At 35.7% G+C, this 25,788-nt stretch overlaps 1 protein-coding gene across 2 annotated transcripts in view; it reads left to right on the forward strand.

Moving 5' to 3' along the window:
• The window catches only part of LOC107102205 (leucine-rich repeat transmembrane neuronal protein 4-like), a 90,284-nt gene extending 65,276 nt beyond the window's left edge, over nucleotides 1–25,008 (forward strand). For both annotated transcript variants that reach the window (XR_001482119.1, XM_015401417.1), the window contains exon 3: nucleotides 23,990–25,008. Coding sequence is in view for 1 of the 2 variants with exons in the window: in XM_015401417.1 (XP_015256903.1) it covers nucleotides 23,990–24,055 (66 nt within the window). In the remaining variant the exon portion in view is untranslated. The remainder of the gene's footprint in view (nucleotides 1–23,989) is intronic.
• Nucleotides 25,009–25,788: the final 780 nt, after the last annotated feature.

Raw genomic sequence — 25,788 nt, forward strand, 5'->3', positions numbered from 1 at the left:
GAGAGTCTCTAGACTGATTAGCGAGTGAAATCTTGAAAGCTTGCGAGATCAGGATGGTCTCACGAGGCTACTGGTTGATGGCATCTTATTTTATTTCTTAGTGGATTCTGTTATATGTACTTGTTGTGGTATTTTCTGTGCAATAACTGGTATTTCTATCCACCTAGCTCTTGTTTTTTCTCTTCTCACCTTAGCTTCCTCTTACTTCATTCCTTCTCCACCCGACTGCTGTCGCCTGTCTCTAGCATGTCCTTCTCACACTTTTCACAGCATATAAGCTCCATGGCTTTCATTGATAATCACCACTGTAATTTCCTATTCAAGTATGTTTTCAGCCTTGCTTTTTATGGAGGTCATTTATGTAGGTTTTATCTCCCTGATTAAGTCATTTTTCAAAACCAAACATGATAGGAATAGTTCTGTAAACAGAGATGTCCAGAGAACACTTATGGTGTCTTCACCCTGTTTTGAGCATAAAAAATGCGTTCAATGCCTCAACTTGGATGCCCAAGTCAGATGCACATCAAGAGCTTTGTTAATGCTTTGGATGCTTGAAGCTTCTAAATGATTCTAAGCCAAGAGTGTTGAGTTTTCTGTTATTTTCCTGTGCCTGTATTAGTGGGAAACAATAAGTTTTAAAATGTTTTATGCAGAGAGTACACCTCAGAATGTCATCTATGCACTCACGTCTTCAGAAATGTGACCTTAGCTTTAAATATTTTGTTGTTCAAAGCAGCATACCTTCTACATACTATCCGCTTACAGTGCAAGGAGTCTCTCTCAAGCCAGGATTGGGTTTGAAGCAGCTAACTGATGATATAACATGATTTTGAAGTTTGTGGTTGAATACTACAACACAATATAAGGTAAAGTGTTTTGCACCAGGTTTTGACATTTTTAGACAGTGTAGTTAGGTAGTCAGTTTAAGTAATGAGATGATAATTATTATAATACATTCTAAAATGTTTCATGTATAAATATACATTTTCAGATTGTTTAAATCTTAGTCTGGATTAAAACTATCTTGTCCCACTCGGCAGGTGGGAGCACTCTCCACTCTGCAAAGGGAGAAACCTTACATTATAGATAAATTGCGATTAATCTGAGGGACATCTGCGCTTTACCGTAATGGTTTTATGCTGCATCCTTGACATTTTGCCTTTAGCATCAAAAGAAAGTGCATTACACAGACTGTGCCATGGTGTGCCATAATAGCAATGTGCAGCTTAAATTTTGTTGAGATAAATTATTGGCTCTAAAAAACAAAACAAAAAAAACAGCGCTGATAAAAATATTTGAATCCAATATTAAAATAGCTCTACTTGCATGGAGGATTATGAGCATTTGCTCTCCAATATCTACAGGCTCCGCCAGTAAAGGACGAGCCATTTGTGACGCTTTCATGATAGGGCTCAGCCGAAATGTGCTACAGATAAGTTCAACAAATCCTGCAGCTGAGTACAGTTAGTTCACAGATATAAACTGGACTTTTTGTGTGTTCTCATTTATCCTGCTTCCTGTAGAGGGACGCATGAGGAAGCCATCACTCCAAAAAAACATGAAAATCATTAAGAGACAAAGGGGAAAACTAACTACTATTAGGAGGCTGTGAAAGGATTACCCAAATATGTTTGACATATTTTCTTACAGTTTTGATTTTGACAAGATTAAAGGAAATGCATCTATAATATCTATATGTTTCCACTTTGGCTAGCTTATATTAACAATAACTGAAAGTTTCAAAGAGTTATATTCTTCCGCATCATATCGTTTACATTCAGTTTTCTGTTGCATGTCATATCAGAAATATCCTTAGTCAACAGCTGCATATGAAGCTGTCGCAAGCAGACAAAGTGTTGGCATTAATTGCACAAATGCCCCCTCTGGCAACTGTCAGCAGCCATTTATGAGGAGTTAGAAGGAAATAAGAATAATGTTTCCTGCAGCTCTTGGCACTTATTTAATATCAGATCATAATATGTCAAACAGTCTCAACTAATTAGGAGCAAATGAATACAACTTGCCTCAGAAACTACGAGAGGCTGCAAACATAGAATTCAAAAGTCTTGTTTATTCTATTTGAATAGTACTAAATGTATGAAGCTGTATTTTGTCACAGCATCATGGCATCTAACTGAATCTGTCAATTTATGTGGCAAAGGAATGATTGTAGGACTATTTTGTCATGTTTTATTTGATTTTTTAAGGGTATTTATTTAAAACTACAGAGAAGTTAATGCTATTTTAAACAGGCCATTACTGCAACCACAAGTAGATAGTGATTTTAGCACAAAATGGATCAACTAAAGGTTCTACATAAAAAGCCTGAAGCTAGACATGCATTAAAAATCACTAATTCACTCCTCATATGTCTCTACATGGATCTACAGAATTAATATCAAGATTTATTTCTGAGGTTTGGGCTATGTTAGTATCAAATATTATTTAAAAATAATTTTTGTATTATGAAAGTAAATCAGCTGCACTGCATCTTTTCCTTTGTTGGGTAATATGATTATGACATTATTATTGATTCAACCGATTTTTTCTAACCAAAGTTTTGCAGCTTTACTCACAGCAGAATGTACTGCTTCCTGATACTGTATATGCTCACTGGAATATAAATTATGTGAAGATTAAGGGTCAGAAATGACATTGAATTAAATAAAAGAGAAGGACAGAATAGGCCTGTCGCGATAATCAATAAATCAATTAATCGCACGATAAATAAAAATTATCCACGTCATTTAATTTATCGGCTATATCGTCTCTGCCTGTGTTTTTCTCCTTCTATTGATGACGCTGGATGAAAAGGCTTAACTCCGGTGCTATCCACTGACCCCTCCCCTTCCTCATTTTTGAGGAGTGAGGAGGAGTGGACTATCGCATCAGGTAGTCAGCGCGCATCATTTTGTACTTATGCAGCTGTAGAGCCCCGTTAGGCGTTAGAGGAGTTATCGAGGTTTAAAAAAACCCACATCTTATGTTGGGGGAAAAAGCTCGAAATGGAACTGGTTTGAAAGCCGAGCGCAACAGCCGCAGTGTGGGAGTATTTCGGATTCAAACCAAATGACAGAGGCGAACCGCTGAACCTATGCGAGCCAGTATGTCGCATTTGTCATAAAACAGTAGCAACTAAGAGCAGCAATACAACCAACCTACACATGCACCTTAAGCACAACCACCCAGCAAAGTTTCTCCAGCTGGAAACAAAAAGTACAAGCGGTGGTCCGTCTGTGTCTTCAAGTTTGCGACAGTCCACCATCACTGAAGACATTAATCGACAGGCAGCATACAAAAAGGACGGCGCAAAGTGGCGCGCGCTCACAGACAGCGTAGTTCATTTAATTGCTAAAGAGATGCTTCCATTTAATATTATTGAAAAGCCGGCATTTCAAAAAATGTTGCAGACATTTGATAGACAGTATGAATTCTCCAGAAAACATACATATGACCAACATGATATTTTGTATATACGTTTTTATTTTCACTGGTTTTATCTTGTGTTTAGTTTTTATTCAAGTGTATTTTAAGTTAACAGAGACTGAGAGTCCATTTAATTTTTATTTCTCGTTTTATTTTTGGCAGGAAAATGCATGCATATTACATAATTTCCATTAAATTAGTGTAAAAAGGTCTTCAAACAATATTATCGTTTATCGCAATAATTTTTGAGACAATTAATCTTTCTGCAAAATTTGTTATTGTGACAGGCCTAGGACAGAAAGCAGTTGGAAATTTAGAAATCCTAACCGAAAACATAAATTTAAGAAAAAATGTTTTGTTGATTTCAGAGATAGTTACAGACCAAACAAAAGAGCAAACAAATCCATTAGCAAACTTGGGCAGACAGGGGTTACAATCACATAAGGACTTAAAAAAATAAATAAATACTCTGATTACCAATAATCACAAACGTTTTTTATTAAAAGAAAGACAAAAGGGTTATGTACTTACAGTATATATAGAAGAGCAAACAAACAAGACTTCTGTTGTCTCCTGAAGATTTCTATCAACTCAAATGAAAGGATGGGGCAGGTTAACGACCAGTGTGACATTTCCAATTTCATTAGAACAAAGATTTATAAGCCATAAATTAACAACCCAGTATCAGATTTGAGGTAGCGTAAAAGGTCCTCAAGAAAAACAACTAGAACACTAGTTTGTTTTTATGAAATCAGGATTTTTTGAATACACAACATGTACAACAGAGCCTCCTAAAATATCTAACTTTGAAAATGATAGATTTTGATGTTTAAAAACTGCAATGTGACATTATTATTCTAAAATGTTATGCATATGGCCTGGATCACCTTATCTGTCAAACGTGGTGGTGCTCTGTCATGGCTCAGGCATGCTTGGCTTGTAATGGAAGTGGCACACTGGCATTTGTTGAAAACTTCAGTGCTGAGGGCAGCAACTAAATGAAGGCAGAGGTGTGTGCTCAGCTTCAGTCAGCTGTATCTAACAACATTTCACCCGTCAGTAAGACAAAACTCCTCCAGGGGACCCAAGGGGGCTTTTCAGGCTGAATAGGAGAACAACTTAAATGACCCCATCTCTAGATTTCAATGACTGGGCTGCATTCCGTTTACCTAAATCAAGATTAGAGGTAGAGATGCCACCACAAGCCATTCAACAAATGGAAGAGTGTTTCTTTAAATTATAAATGATATAAGTTTATCTTTTGTTGTCGGATGGAGCATTGAGGAAAAGGGAATAGCATGAACAACAGATAATATTAGCACAATGATTTTGAAGACTTACAAAGAAAGGAATGGTTTGTTCAGATTATATTTTTTTTTTTTCAATAAAATAAATTTTCTGATAAAACAGAATTCTATTTATTAAAGAACTTCAAACTTTCTGATTTTGTCTCTTATTGGGATTTAGCTACAGTGGATTGAATTGATTGGGAGGTTCATAATGTGTATTAGAGCACAAAAGTGCAGAACCAACTGTTAGGGATTTTTTTTGTCATTTTCTAAACACTAATTTAATCACTTCTTTGAAATCTCTGATTTATGCAAGTTAACTTTCTCTTTAGTACCTACAGCTAAAAAGAAAACATTTCCTTAGTGTCTAATGAAAAAAAGAAGAGTGCTTTAAAATAAAATATGAATATGGATGGTTATGTTATAGGGTTTTTATTTCCGTTTATTTATTTTTTTTGTGAGATTTTGCTTGTTTTATTTTATTAGCTTTTTATTATGTCATTATTCTTTTAATAACCTAATAACCTTTAATAACCTTGCTGATTTCTTTCTTCATTATAAATGTACAGCTTTCTCAGACAAGAGGACTGGCACCAATCTAGGTTTTTGTTCAGTCATTAGTCGTGGATTCTTCCTATATGAGTGGCTTTTCAGGGCATTTTATTTAAGGACTCCTTTTTTGTGAATTTTTGAACCTCTTGTTCTGGTTCAGCCTGCACTTTCATGTAATGAAAGAAAATTCAAATATCTGCTATAATTTGTGCACCTTTGTATCAATATTTAATTAGATGTTTTGTGACCTTTAAACAGTGGCATGCTATTTAATGTCTGCCACGCAGAATGTGTTTTAGCACACACTATTAGAAATGTGATGCATAGTGTTGAGCTCCAACCAAATGTATCACCACAGTCATGGTCACAATTAATTACAGAAGCCATTGCAGAAGCACAATATAACCAAAACCAGAATGACATCACGGATAGAAAAAATGTCCAGTGGAAAAAAGGCTTGAGCTCAATAGGCTTATATTATTCTTTTAATACAATAAGACTAATAATATATTTCTTTTCTGAATGTAATAAGTCATCTAAGAAGGTTTTTATTATGATCATTACATTACCAAAGGGTACATTCTAATTTAAACCTGCCTTTCTGAGTGTTGCCAAACCCTCCCTTTTTACTCGTTAGCCAAAATACTGTCCAAGTGAAATATTTGATATGTAGAATTATTCACAGCACTTCTGTTACACTTAATCATTCTACAGTGCATTGTATAACATCAGAACAAAACCTAATTGAATTTTATTAGGTCAATGAGTGCAGACTTTGATTTCTTGTAAAGCTGTAATGAGCCAATATCACCTCTCCCAAAATTACAGCTTCGATTTCCCACATCAGTGGTATTAGAAATATTTAATAGCAATGTGCATATCTTAGATGGCTTGCACCGTTCAGTTTTACATAAAATCACTGATCACATGTTTGGTTCCTCTCTGGGACTTTGGTTATGATTTATTCATGCCCATAAAAAGTTGATTAATTGAACAGTCTCTGGCCACAGAATTACAGCTCATGAACTCTAATTCAGGGTGACTTTCTCCTCCCTTGACAACTTATTTAATTTCATGATTATTTTTCATGCAGAAAGTCATTACATTGCATCAATGACATTCATTTGGTTCCTAAAGTAAAAAAAGCCAGTCTTTAATAAAAAATGTGAAAATAAAAAGGCAAATGACAAGGTTGCCATGACTTGTAATATGTGTTTATTAAAAAGGAAATGCAGAAACTCGTCTAGAGGATCTAAATATTAGTTGTTAAAAAGTGCAGAAGCAATGTTCTAATCTGAGATACGAAGATCTGTTGGGAAAGCAGAACCCTGATTTGATCAGCTTTTTTTTTTATCAAACTCACAGATACGCACTCATGTAAGTATTGCATAGTAATTAAAAAAATTATATTTTAGATAAGCTAACAGATTTTTATTGTTTTGCAAAGATGTTAACTGAAAAGTATTGTAAAACATAAATAGGTTTTTAAATAATTGGGTATTGTTAATGGTGATTTATTGTCAAAACAGCACAAACTTTCATGAATTGCTGGTGAAAAGTGGGCAGTAGATAATTTCACTATGCCAGGATGTATTTACTAAAAAGCACTTATTTAAATGAAAATTGAAGCCCTATCATGATAGGTACCAACATTTTCTACTAAACATATATGTATTTACAGCGTAGGCTGTTTATTTCTTAGTGATGAAGAAAGAAAAAACAAAGTTTATATCAGATTTCAGAAAGACAGACAGACAGAGAAGAAGACTCTGGAGTAAAGGGGATCCCTTAGCAGATGGTCTGACCAAAAGAGATCAACCTAAACATTATGTAGTCTGTCTGACACCACATGAAATGACAGATGCTGCTGAGACAGCTGGTTCTCTGTAGAGCTGAGCCAAGTTTACAACGATGTTTAAAAGAAGTTGTGTGCACCGTACTCTGAAGGCTTTTGAAACACTTGAAATGGCGCAAAGGGTGGCGACACTAAGATCTGATTTCACTTCTTTACACATCAGCAAAACACCTACTGAAGCATTAGTTTTGAATGCATCATCACATTAATTTTTTTTTTTTAAATACAGTTTTAAAGCTCTTTCTATTCTCACACCAAAGTAGTGCTTTTAAAATATTCAGGATTTAATGAGCATAAAGTTTAACTCAAAGAGCAAAATAAATTTTTAACCACAGATCTGGTTAGATTTAGAATCACAGAACAGAGGGGTTTTTGGGTGTTATACATTTTTGTATCTAAATCAGACCAATGGTTTGGTAATGCTATCTGTTTGTGAAGCTGTGTTCATGGATCTTTAATGAATCTTGTTCACACTCTGTGTTAAACATGCCTTTTGAGTTTCAGAATGGGAATCTCTGACACCCTCCAGATTTTACAAGGAAAATCGTGCCATGAGCAGAGAAGTGTAACTCCACAGTTTTTCTGGCTTAAGAGGATTAAAAAAATGTTGCAAACCACTATAGCTGATTAAAGTCTACATTAACACATTTGTCAGTAATAAAACTCTTAAAGCTGGCACAGGCCTGTTTTATTTTACCTAATTAGCTTTTCTTTTTTTTAGCACACTTGGCAAATATTGTATGTCGGATATAGTGCATTTTAGAAGATAATATGATAATCGAGATGAGCCTGGCACTGCTCCTAAAGTCTGCTCTATCTTTGAAGCAGGTGTATCAAATATATTTGATCAATTTTATGGCACACTGCAAAAAATGTAAATCTAAATAAGTAATTTTTTCCTAAAATAAGTGCATTTTTTCTTGAACTGAGGTGGTAATTGAGACACTTTGCTAATGGAACAAGACAATTTACATTTAAAATAAGAAAAAAATAATGCATTGTCTTATTTCAAGTGCATATTATCTAATTATCTTATTTTCAGAGTAAAAATACTCATTCCATTGGCAAATAATCTTATTTACCTACTCAAATTAAGGGTAAATAGACAACATTTAAGACATTATTACTTATTTCTGGATCGTTTTTGCAGTGCAACTAACAATCAAGTAAACAACCTTAAAAATGACTCACTATAAAAGTCTTTGAGTTATTTTGTCATTTTTCTACATCAATAAATCTATGCCTGTTTTATGTCTCAGTTTTATATCAAATACTTTTCTTAGTTGCTGTTGCAGTTATCTAGTTTGGGCTGGCAAAAAAGATTAAATAATGCAGACATTCTCAGCCAACTTATTGATTGATTGACTTTATTGATCTCACAGTGGAGAAATTTACTCCTAACATCCGCTCAAATAGTCAAAGAAGAAGAATGTGCCAAAGGAAGAAAAAAGTGCATGGGATATAAACAGTATATACAGTGCAATACATACACTATAATGTGTTATTATTTAGTATTATTTGCTTATTTTCTTCTAGCTGAACCAAACAAATAACACAATTCTCAACATTTTAATACTATACCTAGCAGCACAGTTGATGCTGAAATTAGCTATGAGTTGCTCAGATTCAGATGTTTGGTACAACTGTTCATCAAGTTAAGTCATCTATACTGTACAGTGTGAAGATGAGTTGCTGAAGTTTAAACCATGCAACAGAGCTAGCGATATTAGATATACACTAAGTGACTTTGAACGGGATTCGTTCTGTGATTGGAGATGGGGTACAACCTGTAGTGTACATGTAGATCTTTTGGGATTTTCAAACATAGCCATTGCTCATGTTTACATCCATTTTCTTCCGCTTATGCGGGGTCAGGTCGTGGTGGTAGCAGCTTCAGTAGGGAGGCCCAGACGTCCCTCTCCCCACTCACTTGGGCCAGCTCCTCCGGGAGAATCCCAAGGCTCTCCAAGAAACAAAGTTCCTCCAGCGTGTCTTGGGTCTCCCCCAGGCCTCCTACCGGTGGGACGTGCCTGGAACACCTCACCAAGGAGACGTCCATGAGGCATCCTAACCAGATGCCTGAGCCACCTCCACTGGCTCCTCTCGACGTGGAGGAGCAGTGGCTCTACTCTGAGTCCTCCCCGGATGACTGAGCTCCTCACCCCAAGGGAGAGTCCAGACAAACTACGGGGAAAACTTTCTGCCGCTTGTATCCGAGATCTCGTTCTTTCGGTCATGACCCAAAGCTCATTACCATAGATGAGGGTAGGAACGTAGATCGATCGGTAAATCAGGAGCTTTGCTTTTTGGCTCAGCTCTCTCTTCACCACAACAGATAGTGCACGCTTCACAGCAGACGCAGCACCAAGCCGCCTATCAATTATCATGTTTACAGAGAATGGAAAAAGATAATATCCAGTGAGAAAAAGGTAGGGTGGTTAAAAATGCTTTGTTGATGAAAAAGAATAGCTCAAATTACCTCTTGTTGTGACCAAGGGGCATGGATTACTCACTTCTGAGTTCTAAAACAGCCATATGCCACACCTCATCTCTCTTTTATAGCCACTCTCAAACTGCCATTATTACATGTAATCGGCTCATTTTAGTGGGCCAAACCAGTTTAAACGTCTTAATATCTTTGCAGATCACCCACAACATGCCAACTTGTTGCATAAACAATGGCATGTACAATTTAGCACCCCTTATTTCTAACCTTTGAAGATTAGGCCCTCAATATAAAAACTACATGTACATATATATATATATATATTTTTTGCTAAGTTTTTCCTCTAAGGTTGTATCATTTTTTTACCTCTTTTTTTATCTTTGCATATTATGTGGGCCTTCCAAACTGGGGAATCTACAAAATGTCATCTTCTTGATTACTCTTGATTGAGTGTTTCCCGGACCAGAACTAAACAGGGAAAGGCATCATTTAGTTTCTATGCTACTCAGGTTGAAATCAAACTCCTGAGATGTGCAGAGAGCATTGGCTTCTTTACTTTTATCCTAACAAGGGTGAGAAATACTTTGTTTATGCATTAAATAGAATTTATAGCAGGCAAAATGATATACACAGAGAGTGACTTAAGGGGAAGAATCTGCCGCTCCTAATGGCGCCATCCATCACCAACCTAAATCACAACAACTATAAGTCATAACTCTCAACCACAGATAAAAATGCATGATCATGCACACCCATAAATAAGCTTGCATGCTGAGACATCTCTTCAGGGATGTGCTCAGTTTGCTCCCAGCCTCCATTTGTTGGACCAGATTTCCACGGGGAGGTCTAGGAGCGCTACCTCTAGACCACGGTTTTCATGTCTCGCTTAATGCATCTACGCTGAAAATTGCTCTCTTTTAAACTTCAAATGGCGAGAGAGCAACATACTCTCACCGGCCCACTTAGTTGTGGTTGAGTGTATCCTCCTTTCGCTGAAACACATTTAGCGTTGCGAGAGACAGATAGATGAGGAGGTGTAAAGGGCAAACCCACTTCAGGCCAAATCATTTGTTTCTTTTTTCACTCTGATTTTCAATGATGAGCATAAAAACTCACAATATTCCACAGAAATAGTTGCTTTTATTAATACAGCTTTTTGGAAACCAATTAAGGTACATATAACCAAACAGGATTTCACCATTAAAACTACTTTTTTGGCTTTTACAGTTGTGACATTTTATATACTATTTTGCGTTTATGAAGTGGCATCTACTCTATATTCCTGTGGAGCCTTTTTGCCTATTCTTTCAAGAATTGTTTTTATATTCAGCCACTTTTAAAAGTTATATGACTTGATGTGGTTCAAGTGACTTTAATCCAAGAGCTCTTAAATCAGGTAAATAAAATTGATTAGTTTACATTTACTAGTGTAAAATTTTTGCCTTTTAAGATTGTGACAAAATACTTCCAAATGATCTCTATGTAATGAACAAGTGTTGACATGCACGAGTTTGAATGTTGACATTCAAACTCAATTGATTAAAATTTGAATTTAACTGTAAATATGGTTCGCCTGTGGTGCCGTCAACTTTGGATCCTCTACTATAATAACAAGCTACTGTCTGTCATTACCACAATTTTATATGGCAGTGTTAACTGGTTTGAGGTCTTGAACTGATTCGTGATCATTCCATTTTTTTTTTTACATTTCTGTAAGAAAGAAGAATTAAAGGATCCTTCAAATACAAGTCCTCTAGATCCTGATCTAGCAATGTAGCCGCAGAAAATTACATTACATCCCCCAAGTCTAGGCTTTATTCTTCCTTTGTTTTTAGGAATTCTGGAAGCTTTACAGCAGTAACATGCCTGACAATTCTCTGTCCAATTCTTACTGTACTGTTTTGTTTTTACCGATAGTTTTGCCTTGCTGTTATTCCACAGATACTTTATTTTTGCCAAGTCTCTTTCTTACTGTTAAATCCTAAATTCTTACCTACAGTAGTAGCCATTCAAAATGTTCCCACCTTCCTTGGCTGGTCCCCTAAAATTCCTTTTTAAACATCAATATTTGTACTAAAATATTCTTTCTTTCATGATTTGTGAACATTAAGATCTAAAGAGAAGTGTTATCTCCTGGTCAGACCCTGTTACTCAGTGAAAGGGTGGAGTCAGTGTAAAAAAAATATGCACGCCAGGAGAAAAACAGTGGGTGGAAGTTGGAGGGGATTTTTCTGGGAGCTGCAGGGAAGTGGGCTGTCATTTGGCTGGCTTTTGACTGGGAAGGGCCATTTTGAAGGGCTGCTGATGTAAACTAAGTCAAGTGAGGCCTGCTTGGTTGTGGATTTGCCTGCATTCTGAGTATTTTTTGACCTCCGCAGTGACTCTTTGATATGGTCTTAAACTTTGTGCCATGTTCACATCTTCTTTTCAGATCAGATCTTCTATCAGATCTTCTTTTTAAATTATACATATACTAATCAAGAGGAAATTCTGTAAGATTATTTCTCCTTTTTAAAACTAGGTAATGAGTACAATAATCTGAGAGTGCAGTTTAACAATTGTTCTTGGTAAGACTTCTTGTTTTGAAAATGTATATAATTATTTTTACTGAACCCACTATTTGTTGTTGCTTGAAATACAACACAATCAAGCAATTTGACATTAAAGTACAAATCAGAGGCTCATTTCAACACAAGAACATCGATGTGCACATTATTTATGATGGAATTTTGCATTTTTACTGCCACTGTCAGACTCTTGCGTTTCAAAAATGGGCCCTTACATTCTGAGAAGTCTTCACATATATTGTTAGGTGAAAATATGTTTTCTTGCCAAACTCATCTATAAGACCTTTTCTGTAGGAATTCCTCTGTAAATTCTTCTGAAGAAAAACCAGTTGAATTAGAAATACTATTTACATTACCTCTCATTCTGAGCTCTGAATGAGCACTGATTTGAAAGCAGAGACCTCTCAATGCCTTTAATATTGGACAAGTGTTTCAACTTTCTCAAGAAATGGCAGACAAACATTGCACATGCATACCCACATATGTTATGTCACAATATCCTTGCGGGGACTTGTCTTCCATTCATTGTGTGTTAAATTATTTGACCTAACCAAAAACTTTACAATAACACTAAACATTTCCAACATATACCTAAGCTTAAATGGAACATAAACCCCATGAATCTTAGTTCTCAACCTAACACTAACCTTATTGGTAGACGTTTCATTGACTTTCATTCGTTCGTTTGGAATAACCAAGACCCTAACCCTAAGCCTTGCATATACTGAATTCCTGCCTTAGACCTAAACCTAACCCAAAACCCAAGAAAATAACTTTTTCTAATGGGGACCAGTTGTGTGGCCCCCACAGATACCTGCAAGCCCCCACTATGGAGCATATTCCTAGGAAATCAACCTTACATAACAACTGCAAGGTAATAAAAACAAGTCCACACACACACTCAAACAACAGGCCAAGGAAAGGGAAAGAAGGAGAATACACACTTAGTTATATCAGGTCTGGGTCCAGTGGGCTCGAACCACCTTGGGTGTAATATAAATGTGTTGGGTCGAGAGGGGTGCACAGTGCCTGGACAGCTCATGTTTTTCCTAATTTATGTTCTTCACAGTAAACGACCCAAGGTAAATGAGTCGAAGTTTCACAAAGAAAAGATAAAGTTAGCTGGGGTTGTAGCATTTAAAAAAAAAAAAAAAATCTCTCGAACGGAAATAGCATACAGGTCTGGCCCAAGGCATGGCAGACTGGAGGTCCCCACATACTCGGGCAGAATCTGTGTGCACTGTCCTTGGATGTTTGAAACTTCACACTTGTGCATTTCAGTCAGGGTTTGAATGACAGAGAAGGAGAAGATATTTCTTTTAGCTTCAAAAAAAGGGACCCAGGGCAACTCGGGTTCCCCCCCAGGCTTGCAAGAACAATTATTTCTTTTGTTCTTTTTGCATGTCTTTTAAATTTTAAATATCGTAACAAAAACATATAATTTCATGACTGAATAATGCATTTTTATTTCAATACATCATTAATTGAAGAAAGTGTTAATTACATTATAATCACATCTAATTTACATTACAAAAGGACCCTGAGGTCAGCTATACACATAGATGAGAAAGGACTAATGTAATCTTTTCAGTCTCAGTACAGACTGATGATGATGAGAGTTAGCTTGTTTCAGAGATGGAGACTTGCCAGACATCCTAAAGCACAGCTGACCCAATTTACTCACTTTCCTCTCTAAAAGGAGATATGAACTCTACCCAAATCTTTGAGTAGCTCTAAGAATGACCAGCACTCTCCCTGTCACTGCTGCATCTGCAGAGTAGAGCTTTTCCAAGCTTAAATTAATAAAAAACTACAAGAGGCCTTCCATGGTAGAAGAATGATTGAGTGCTCTGGCAGCATTAAAAGCCAAACAATTTGGATTTTTGATGACTTTTTGATCATGTAATATTTTACTGTTATATAAGACAAGCTAACAAAAAGCCAAAGGGGACTGCATGGTACGCAACACGTCTTGAGCTGGTGTGTATAAAGTTAAAACAAAGGTTTTAAACACTATATAACGATCATTTTTATGTTTCTTCCTATATTCATTAAATTTTTAAAAAAGTCCTCCTTAAATGAGTTCTACTGAATCTCCCAGCTACAGTATAGGCTCCATTCTTTCATAAACCAAGCCTAAAGAAAGTAGGATTCTATTTAGTTTCAATTTACTATCTTTATATCTGAATTGGAGCAGTTTACAGAGACAATTCAACTACATAATTTAGTCAGATTAGTTCAATGTTTTCTAAATGACCAGGTGATTGCATCGACTGTTGAACTCGACAGCAATCCCTTAGCTATGATATCTTATTTACTTCCTTGAAGATATTTGCCACCCCCAGGGTTGGCATTGAATATGAGGCTGGTGCATAATATAGTTTAAAGAGCTAATTATCCCACTTAACATTTTTATTTTTATTTTATAACATTATACCACATGCTTGTGTTTTGTATTTTATTTGTTTTTTTTGTTTTTTGTACATTACTGTTGCCTTTGGAACCGAAAAGTATAAACTGTGTAACTCTTCTTAATGTAAATGTACCGCATACTAGTTTACTTTATTACTGTTACTAACTCTAGATGATGAAGACAAATAGGAGACTGTAAACAGCACTGGCCAGGCTGCAATGAGTTCATAGTAGCGGGGTGAAAGATCTGATCACATTTTGCTAAAAGCCCATATGAAAACTTTGCTTTGCCCTGATAACATACAAGTGTTAAGTAATTTTGGAAGCTGAATGTTTCACTGTTTCTGGACAAAAGCTTGTCCTGTGTTTGCCAGTCTTGAATGGCCTTAAAAGGGGCTGTGACCCTTTCTAGACTGATGGATTTGCTGAAGACCTTTTCATACGTTTTCTTATTCTTAAGTATTGTATTTCTTTGTGAGCTCTTTTGACCTACTTCTTCCTTTCAATTTATCAACAAATTATTTTTTTATTATGAGCTGTAGTTATTGAATTAAGATTTTAATATATTTTTATTGTTTTGTAACACTTTCTGTTTTGTTCAATCCTGTTTTGCACATTCCTTTCGATTGTATTATAGTTCAGATGGGCCTTGAGCCAGGCCTATGCTCACTATTGCAAGGCATTGTGTAGTTTATTTTCTTATGTTATATTTCAGTGTGGCCATTTAGGCAAATCATTCATTTCTTTTGATAATTAGATAGATTCTGTTAGTTTCTTCCTTGTGTTTCTCGCTGTCAGCACCTGATCATTATTCTCCCCCAGTCAAAGCCACCAATAGATATAATAGATAGATATAACAGATAAATAGATAGATAGATATTATTGTATTTTTCGAATGAAAATTTTTAAACTCATTTTTTTTGCTTACCTATTGAAATTACTGTCATGTATTTGCTAAGCCCATCTTTCATGTTAAAATCTATTTGATAATCTAAAAAAATATTTATTTGTGTCAAAAATAAAAGAATCTCAACAAAGACCATTAGGGGTGAATATTTCTTCACTGCAATGCCCTCTGGTTTAAGGAAGACTTCTTGATTTTCTGTGAGGTTATATTTCTGTATATGTAGAGCCTATAGACATTAGTGACACATTTATGATACTTTAGCCCTGCAGTGACATCTTTTTTTTAAATAATTGATATCCTACATATTTCTAAACGCTGTCATTTCCAAGTTAGCATTTAAAATCAAAGTCAACAAGCAAAAAGTGGTGCTGGAGGCATAGTAGCGCACATGCTGTCAAGATTACATATTCATATATTCATGCTCTCAGCACAAATATTAATCTGGGTACCATTATTTATGCATTTGAGAAAGAAATGTTAATGCAGAACCTAAGAAAAAGCAGTCAATGCATTTAATTTTTTTACATCACCTTCCAGATGTTTGTTATAGTAACTGCTTTTAGCCTCTGGTTTCATTTAAAAGGGCAATCAAGATAATGGATGTTTCCCATGATACACATCTTTGATTTTCAATATGGCATATTTAAAAAAGGCCTGACTGCTTTAACACAGCTAGAGTTTAGACAGTTAGCAAAGAGACCATCACTTTACTTCTCTGGTTTTTACAATTCATTCCCTTTTAATATAAAGATTCCCATTTCTCTAAATTAACATTTATTGAATTTTTAGACGAGACAAGGAAAAATCTCCCTGTCTGAAGTTATAATAGGATTAAATATGTGCTCTGAGAAAGAACCAAAGCTTCAGAGAAACTGTAAGTCAATCTGTATTACAGAGATCAAGAGCTTAGCCAGGAATTAGTTTCTATGAAAAAAAGTTCATATTTTCGTTCTATTTATGTTGGCATAAATTATCCTAGTGAGACAAGAGTTTTATATTTCAAATTCTTTATGATATTTATGAAGATAAGAATTTTTAAACTGACGGATGAAATTTAAAAGGCAGAGATCAGACCTATATCTTGACAGTGCTATCATTTCAATCAAACCACCAAACATGTTACGCTAATATTTTCAGATCAAAGGTGATTGTGCTCGTCTAATAGACCCTTTTTTCACATAGAATTGACATAATCAGTCCAGCTCCTGTCTTTTTTTGGTCTGGTTAAAAAAAAGGGGGAACATTAACTTTACATGAAGAGGGAGGAGAACTCAAACCTTATGACTTGTTCAACGAGTGGAGGGGGAAGTTTGTGATCTCTGAGAGTGGCAGACTTTCAGTGCGTTTGTGTTGGTTCCAGCTGTCTAGACAAAGAGATTAATTGGGCTAATGTTAATTACTAACCTAATTAAGAGGACATTGAATATGTTAGAGAGGATGGAACAAAGTGGAGACATAGACATATAACCCGTGTTTGTTAATAGACAAAGGCTGATTGCTTAACCATTTTTTTTTCCACTGAGCAGTTATTTTAATTTATATGAAGCTTTTGGTCTACTCATCGACTTAATTTATATCCTTACCTTTTCATCCGTCCTTGTGAAAATGAACACATTTTTTTTCCCCCTTTTAGATGAAGACCAAAAAAATAGTAATAATACATGACAAAGATAACCTAATCAACTACATAATGTGGTTTCCAAATAACTACCTAATCAATTAGAGGAACAATTATCCAAGTCACATAGTCATTTTTGAATGTATAATTATAATTAATGATTTGAAACATAAATTAACTGAGATTAACCACATCTTTATGTTTTAATCTCCCTTGGTACACCTGACTATTTTCTGCTCCGTGGAAAAAATTAATTGTTTACTAGTTGCTCTCCAAGAAAATAAGAGAAGAAGTAAAAAAAAAAATAATGAGAAAAAATCTTTGGCAGTTTAGAAAGTTTTGCAATCGCCAAGAATTTGGGGAAAAAATTCCATAAACCGTCTAAACAACATTTTATAACAGATACTGGATGTTCTTCATATGTACCAGTGGTGATTTCTAATTGAATACTAAGGAGGCTAAACCTCCACTATAAATTTAATGAAATTCTTGTTAAAAAATGCATTGTCAAACTTCATATAAGTAGTGATTAAACCGCACTAAATATGCTCTTCAGCTGTTTATTCTTGGAGCACCAGGATGATGCCTGTCCGTCTCTATAAGAAATCCCTGTTGTGGTTTCAGCCTAAGTTTATTGAGGTAAGCATGAAAGTAGAGCCCTGATTGGATAACATAGCAAAATGTTACTTCCTGTGAGGCTAAACCTCTTAGAGGGTCTCTGGAGCAGGGGCAGGTCATAAAGCTGGCTGCCTAATGCTGATTGGCAAAGATAGTTTAGGATTTTTGACTGACTATGTCCAGACAGCGACGCTTTTCCTCATGAGTTAAACATCATGGTCTTTAAACTTTAGTTTATCTAAAAGCATGTTTATCCAATCTGGACTCCAAATTAGCCTGTAAACTTTGAAAATCTTTAAAATTGTATTTAGAAGTTCAGGTTGGCATTCATTAATTTCCTAAGGACCACATGGATCAATCAGTGATCCTCATTTACTCTCATTTAGGTGCCTCTTCTCAGCAAGCCATTAAAAATATTTTACATCATTGGTGTGCCAAAAGATCTCAAGAGCTTTGTAAGTAATGTCTTGGAGAAGTAATTACTTAACTTTGCTTACTTACAAAAGTTATGAATATGTCTGTCTGTTGCTGCCTTTCTATACCCAACACTCAGTGATCAAAGAGGGCACCCTGAGCCATCTCCAATTGATAAAAGATGTTGCAGCCATGCTCATTACCAGGACACAGTGCTGAACCCATCACCTCCGTGCTCAATTCCTTTTGCAGGCTTCCTGTTACATTTCGGTGCGATTTTAAATTCTCACACACATTCACAGCCTTTAATGGTCTCGCCTCTGGCTGCCTCTCAGACCTATTGACCGGGAACGTACCCATCCTGACAGCAAATGCTCTGCCAACTATTCCCAGGTCACGGTTTGTGACACAAGGTTTTTAGGGCTGCAGCTTCATAAGACCTTTCTGGCACCTAAACGTAACCATGATGTGATTGAGGAGTTTCAACTTTTCTTAAGTTTTTGAGGTTTTTTTTGGCTGACTTTTACATATATTTGCTCTATTTTTGTAAACTTCATCATGACCTAAGCTATTCATTAAGACACATTTTTGCAAGCAAATAAACAACTACCGTTTTTACCATTATAGAGCTTCAAGCAGGGATGTGTAATGAAATAATCTTTGTTACCTACAACAAAAATAGCAGATAGAGATAGTAACTTTGGGAGAAAAGATTATATAATTATATTTCTAGAAAGTCCTATAATAGTATACTGAATTAATATTTTCTTTTAAAAGTAATGTGGCACACCAGCAAAAAATGTGGCATGAATGTAATCAAAGGCTGCATTTAAATCCTATCCATTTAATCAATGATAATTATCCCAACACCATTATTATGATGAACCTAAAAAATAAAAAGTAGTACAAAATCAGTTGCTGGGAAACTGGGGGGAGCTAAATGCAGGGCAAAGCTGGATGATAAATCTGTTAAAGCCTGAAAGAATTTAAAACTTGGGGCTAGGTTATTCTGTAAGCAGGGCAAGGACAATGAGGATGACAGTGAGGGAACTGCTAGTGTTAAATTATATTGATGGTTGGAATGGCCCAATTAAAGTCAGAAATAAAACTCAGCATTTGTTGCAAGTCTAGCAAAAAAAAAAAAAAACATAGACACCCTCCATCTAGCCTAAGTCCTCTTAAGGTATTTTAAAAAGGTCTGTAGTCTATAGATGTCGGAAGTTTCTAAAAACAGACCACAAAAGGCTGGGAGCTGTTACTGCAGCAAAATGTGTCCATGAATTCTGGTTGCAAATGCATGCATCATTTTTCAGTTATTACAATTAGGCAACATCTGAAGCAATCAACTGCACTGGACTAGCTGATGGTGTTGTTTTAAGAGGAAAGGGTGATAAAAAATGCCCACAAACCTTTTTGTAGTAAAAAGAATAATAAGAAAAAGAAGGTTAATTTTCTTGCATGCCTGTTTTTCTTTCAGTTATAATTATACAGGATTTTAAATTGATCTATTAGATAACATCCCAATAAAAAAAATAGGTATATGTGGCTGTGATGTGAAAAATACAAACAGGAAGTGCATAGTAATATGCATGAATGTGTTCCAGGCACTGTATTGGAACAATAAAGAAGTGTACCTATCATTGTCTCCATCAGCACGTCAGAGTCACAAGGCTGACACTTGCAGGACAAGAAAATAAGATTATTTTATTATAATAACTTCTACTTCAGCTACCATATTATATAAAACACTTAAAGCTGTCCTTCCTAGTACAATCTACACTAACAAATTGAGTAAAATCCATTCTCAAGAAAAAAAAACAAAGCAGTATGCATACTAACGTCTTCCTGATGAAATACTTATATCTGCAATCTGTAGCTTTTATATCTATTTTCTCATTCATGTGTTCAGAACACATCTGTCAATCCGGCTGGGATGTGTTTCTGCTTTGCAGCGTTCTGAAATTGTCTATGGTATGACAATTTGTGCTGCAGAGTTCTGCTCCCTCAATCCCACCTGAGAGGCCGATAAAGCGTTGATTGAAGACTCGTCAGCCCATTTGATAACACTTAAATCAAAGTTCTGCTCAGGGCGCGTTCGCCTGAGTCGTGAGTCAAAGAGATGTGCTTCACACTGACAACAATCTCAACTTCAGCAACAAAAAGCTGAGCCAGGGACAGTTTGGAGTGGATTTGAAAAGCTTTTAAGTCTGCTTAACTTCAGTATTTTCTGTTGTTAAAGCAATAAGGAATGATTTTTTTTCCCAGTGTCATAGAAAGCAGGTTTAAAAAGTACTTAGAACTTCCTCTATCTGTTTTATATTTTGGGGCATTTTGACACTTGTAAACTTGAATGAGGGGAAAATGCCAAAATGCTGCACTAATTTGCAAAAACATTTCAACAAGCATGACTTGTCCTATGGGGAAATCCCTGACATTTAAATGTGCCATGATGGGTTACTCACCCATCATGATGCACGACTGACTCTTTGTACTGATTTTATTTTCCTTTAAAACTGAAAAAAAGCTCCTGAAATCAATCCATAGTATTCTGCTGATGAAGAGGATACTGCATAAATGACCTGCCATGTGTAGTTATTAATTCATTTTAAAAATTCATTTTATTTTTTCATGTCAATGTTCTTCATACTGTCTTTGAAAACTGTAATGGCAGGACAAACATTATGAACCTTGAAAGATAAAAGGTCTTTTTTAAGATAAAGGTACATCAAAAATGGTTAATTTGCTTTCTGATGAGGTTCCTTTTTCAAACTAAATGTACCATTTGAAATAAGAGCTTTAGCTCATATGTAACATCTTTTTGATTAAGCCCACAAGTTAGTAACAAAAACAATGTTTAAGGCACAATGACATAATAATTAAAAGAAGGAAAACAATATTAAAACCCAAGTCTGTGTGAACTCACTTTAAATAATGTGTTTTATTGACCAAAGCACAAATAAAGGGTATACAGAGGGAATGGTGACCTAGTGGTTAGAAGCAGGGTGTTTGTGTCCCAAAACGGAGGCAAGATTGTCAGTTGCAACATCCCTCTGTGTCTCTAAGCTCTTAGCTTCAGTTTGTAGCTTCATGCTACCTTTATCTTTAAAGGGTTGGACAAAAAAGGGATTTTTCTTTCTTTCCTTTGCTAAATTAACTGATATACAGAATTAACTGAACTTTTCAATGATATTCTAATTCATTAAGAAATAGGATATTATAGTATTATATAAGGTTTAATTTCTAACCAGGAATCTGACATGAAACTGTGTGGGACAATCTGTTACTATGCTAAATCAGCTGTGATCTTACTTTAGGAGCTCCAGTCTAAGATCACTTTTTTTTATTTACTATTTATTTTTACATTGCTTGCCTATTTAATATTTTTCTGTCATCTGTTCCTTACATTTTTCAACCGTCACTGAGCTTATTTTTCAGTCCTGGATGCCTCATATATATTAGTGTAACAGTCGTCGTGAGAAAGCTTCACCAAGTTTTTAACAAGTCTTCTAATTTTTCCAGATGTTGGCTCCCAATGCGGTTTGGTGGATGCTAAAAAAACTTTTTTTTTTCCTTTTTTTTTTTACTATTTTGCATCGATAGAGGCCAACAACTTTTTTTTCACATTGTTAATTTTCATAAATTGAAGAATAATTAGTTTCTTTTGGAATAAATAGTGCTGTAACCATTTTTTCTCACTACAGTTTTAAAAGATCTTAACTGAATACTTGTTTTTGTATTTTTACAAACAAAAATGGAAGAAGAACAGCCTCCTGCCTTGCAGCCCAAAGGGATAAAGACTTTATCTGACATTACTAAGAGGACTTTGTTAACTTCTTTCTGTATTAAGGTTCAAACTGATGGCCTTGTCCCACTTTACACCCCTGTGCCCATCTGCTATTTTGTCCCTGAGATCAGATTTTGCCCTTTGGTGTTAAACATGGTAGTGGATATGCTGAATAAAGGAAAATAGATTTCAAGACATTTTCCCAGTGCATACAAAACAAGCTTTTAGTCAGAAGTGTCTGGGGCAGGCTTCATGATTTTCATGCCACCAGGACACAAAACCAGAGTCAGAAAATTGTAGGGGATCAAAAGGTTCTGCACTTAAGGTTTTTCATTATATTTATTTCATTCAGCTGCTTTCAGTGTTTGTTGTTCTTCAAAATATTCAGTAAGGCTGACCCAGTGACAATACCTTCCTCGTTTACCAAAAAAGAAAAAAAAAAAGAAAACTTATGGGTAAAACATCAAGTATGATGATTAAAGAAGACAGAAATGATTAAAAATCAGAGAGAGAGAAAGAAGCAAATATGGGCAAGTTGAATGTGGGATTTTTAGAGCTGGATCAACGATGAGGTCTATTTTCTAAGCATAAATAAAATAGCAGTATAAAAAAATACTGCTCTCAAAGTAAAAATAGTGATTATTTGTGAAGTGTAAGAAAAGTGGTTCTTAACGTTTCTTGCGAACAGAAATCTGACATTGTTGTGCATTTTTAAACAACCCTACTTTCCTCTCTATTAACCTTCCAAGTCAACAGCAATTACCCAAGATATTCGGAGAAGAGTTGTGGTTATCAAGGAGTCTGTTTCATCCTTTGGAATAATCTCTAGATTCCTTAAGAGGCCTCATTTATCTGTTCAAGTAATAAAATGCTAGCTTTAACGGCACAGCAAGGTCCAGCATTCATTCCTCATAGTAAGTAGAACTGAAGTGGATGATAATTTCTCCCAGAGGTAAAAATATTGTAGTTTAAAAAGTAGTTTAAAAATCCTAAGACAACATCAACAGTCCTTTTGAAGATGTGGGCTAAAGCTGGTACGGTGGGTCATCAATATCATCAACAACTAAAAATCCTGTGCTGACACAGGCTATTTGGCAGGTCAAAGAACCAGAATTTGAATACAATTTAAGACTGCAAGAGCAATCAGGGATAGAGTTTCATTTAAAAAGAATTGTCTAATGAAGCTTAAAACTTATAAATTTGACTAAATACTAATATTGCAATCTGAGACAAGACTTAGACTTGGACAACTTTTATTGTCATTTTGTATACACAGACTGTATGAATCTGAGAACTCCATCTCAACACTGGAGTATGGGGAGGTGGAGCATCATGGGTGGTCACCTTGCTGCAGGAGGAACTTGTGCACTTAACCAACTATATGACATTGTTGTATATTACAGTATATGGAGATGTTGAAATCTTGAAACAAGTAAGAAAAAGCTTGGGCCCTAGAGGGTCTTTAAATGGACAGTGAATCTAAACTAATTAAATTAATTACTAAGAGTCTTAAGAACCACAAAGTTATTGTTTGAAGTGGCCATCCAAGAGATTTGATCTCAGATAAGGGTCTGTTATGGTGTATTTGAGCCAGGTGGTCATCAAACTCGACTCCATTGGTCCATTTCAGCCAGGAAGAATGGGCCAAAGTTCTAGCAAACTACTGTGTAAACAACAAATGTATAACAAAAATCTTGTAATATCTAGTTAATAAAGTTTCAAATTACTTCATTAGGATGTGCTACTTTATGCTCATAGCTACAGGAACACATGGCACTGTAGATGCCTAGATATGCTGGAAGTGGCATTTCAAATTTCAGCTGTTCTAATTAGATATGACTTGGTTTAATTGAAATTTAATCTGAAGCTTTCTTTTACATGCCGTCAGTATGTCTAACCACATGGGATTTTATCAACCACTTAATTGCTTATCCTTATTTGCTTTGCTGGCGCTGTCACAGGCCCACTGTGCTGTTATCAAATCACCAGAACCTGCAATTAATTTCACGTCGTAACCACCAGCTGTGTAGCATACACAGACCGGCTGTGAAAACAGCATTGACTCCATTCTGGGTTTTTTTTCTCTTTCCTGTTCTTGCAGAACGAGTACACGTGTCCACGCCCCCTACCTGGTGCCTGGCTGGGAGATGTGCCTACGATCCATTAACTCTCAGAACAAGGACTGTTTCAGATGACGCAACACATCAAAGCCCATCCCAGAAGTCTGGCAGGATTTCTCCCTCATCATTCAGATTCAAGGAGACGTTCAAATTGTGCTCCATGCAAATAAATTCAAGGCAACTATCTATACAACAGGAAAGGGGAGAAATTGTGGCATTTTTTTGTTATTTTTAAGATTTTATAATGTGTTTTTTTTTTATTCAGTCTTTGGCATTTCCCATGATGCTCACTTCACAAACACATGCACTGATGATCGAGGTTTCCTGTTGTGTGGACGACAGCAGAGACTAATGAGAGCCAAGGGATGGATACAATAAAGCTGGCCGCCCACTGCAAAGACCATATTGCTTATTGTCTCCATAAGGACAACATGGCACCGTACAAAAAATGCAAAGGGACAACTCATTAGTGGAAATGCATAGGACAAGCTGCTCCAACAACCCAGGGGTGTATAATTTAAAAGGGGGTTTGATATTTTCATTTCCTGTAAAACGTCATTATATAATCTTTCAATTTTTTTTTTTATTTTATAAAAAAAAGAAAGACTAACCATGAGCTGTGATGGTATCTGCAATGGAGCAGAAAGGGTGTAAAATAAGCAGAGACATTTGCCTTGTCTGGTGGAAATCATGTTGTTTGAAGCATTTTCTCTTGGAGTGTTTTTCTATTTTTTTCCCAAATGAAATTAAAGATGAGAAATCCCTTTCAATTAGAAAAACACAAGAGGGATGGGAACAGATCAAGGACAAAATGTGATTTTCAGAAATTCTGCTGTTGATAATGTTGTATTTTTTTTATGTGTTTGAGCAACAGATACCAAAGAGCCAAATTAATGTTTCTTTGCTTTTGGCTCACCTTAGCATATAGGTGCATCTAAAAAAAAATCATCATTACCATTGAAACGTTAATTTGTGTTCCTTCAACTCACAAAATGAAACTCTGGACTTCATGATAGCTTCAATATACTAATTGAAGTGTTTAGTATCACCAAAAGTTAGAATAGTGCATGGGATCAATGTGAAAAGAATTTCTAAAATAGAAATACTATAGTTTTGTCTTCATGCTGATTTGTTAGTTGCCCAGCAGATGGTTATAAGCCGCCTCTACAAGAAAAATAAGCCAGAAAAGGTCATTACCAAAGAAGCAGGTTGATTGCAGAGTGCTGCATACAAAGAAATGAATGGGAAGTTTAGTGCAAGGAAAATGTTTCAGACAGCCATGGGGGAGTCGTGAGGCAAAGCCCATTAAAAAATGTATGGAGAGGGCGTGAATTGTGGTTGCAGTCAGTTCTTTAGGAGTTACCCAACAGACAAACCCAGTAAATGGGCTCAAACTGCAGCATCTGGTTAAGACTGTCCTGATCCAGTAGCAGCACCTTACTTAGATTGAGTATAAGTATTTACTGCATGACATACAATACTTTTTATTAGACTGATATTTAAACAAAATGTTCGTTTTTTTTTTTTTTTTTTTACTTTATCAATATATTTGTATTAATCATTTATTTGGTGTTTTATTAGGCCTGTGATAGAATAACTAAAATGAACATAAAATATCTGGAATCCTCCAAAGACATCTGGTATTCATGTTGCTTGTGCTATCTTCTTTTTTTTAACTTGATTTTCTCTCCACCAACCTTACCACTAATGTATTTGGATACAGCACTCTGTAAGCAGCCAGTTTCTGTAGCAGGGACTGCTTGTACTTGCCCTCACTTGA

The sequence above is a fragment of the Cyprinodon variegatus genome, unplaced genomic scaffold (genome assembly GCF_000732505.1).
Source record: "Cyprinodon variegatus isolate N-32 unplaced genomic scaffold, C_variegatus-1.0 Scaffold32, whole genome shotgun sequence".
NCBI lineage: Eukaryota > Metazoa > Chordata > Actinopteri > Cyprinodontiformes > Cyprinodontidae > Cyprinodon > Cyprinodon variegatus.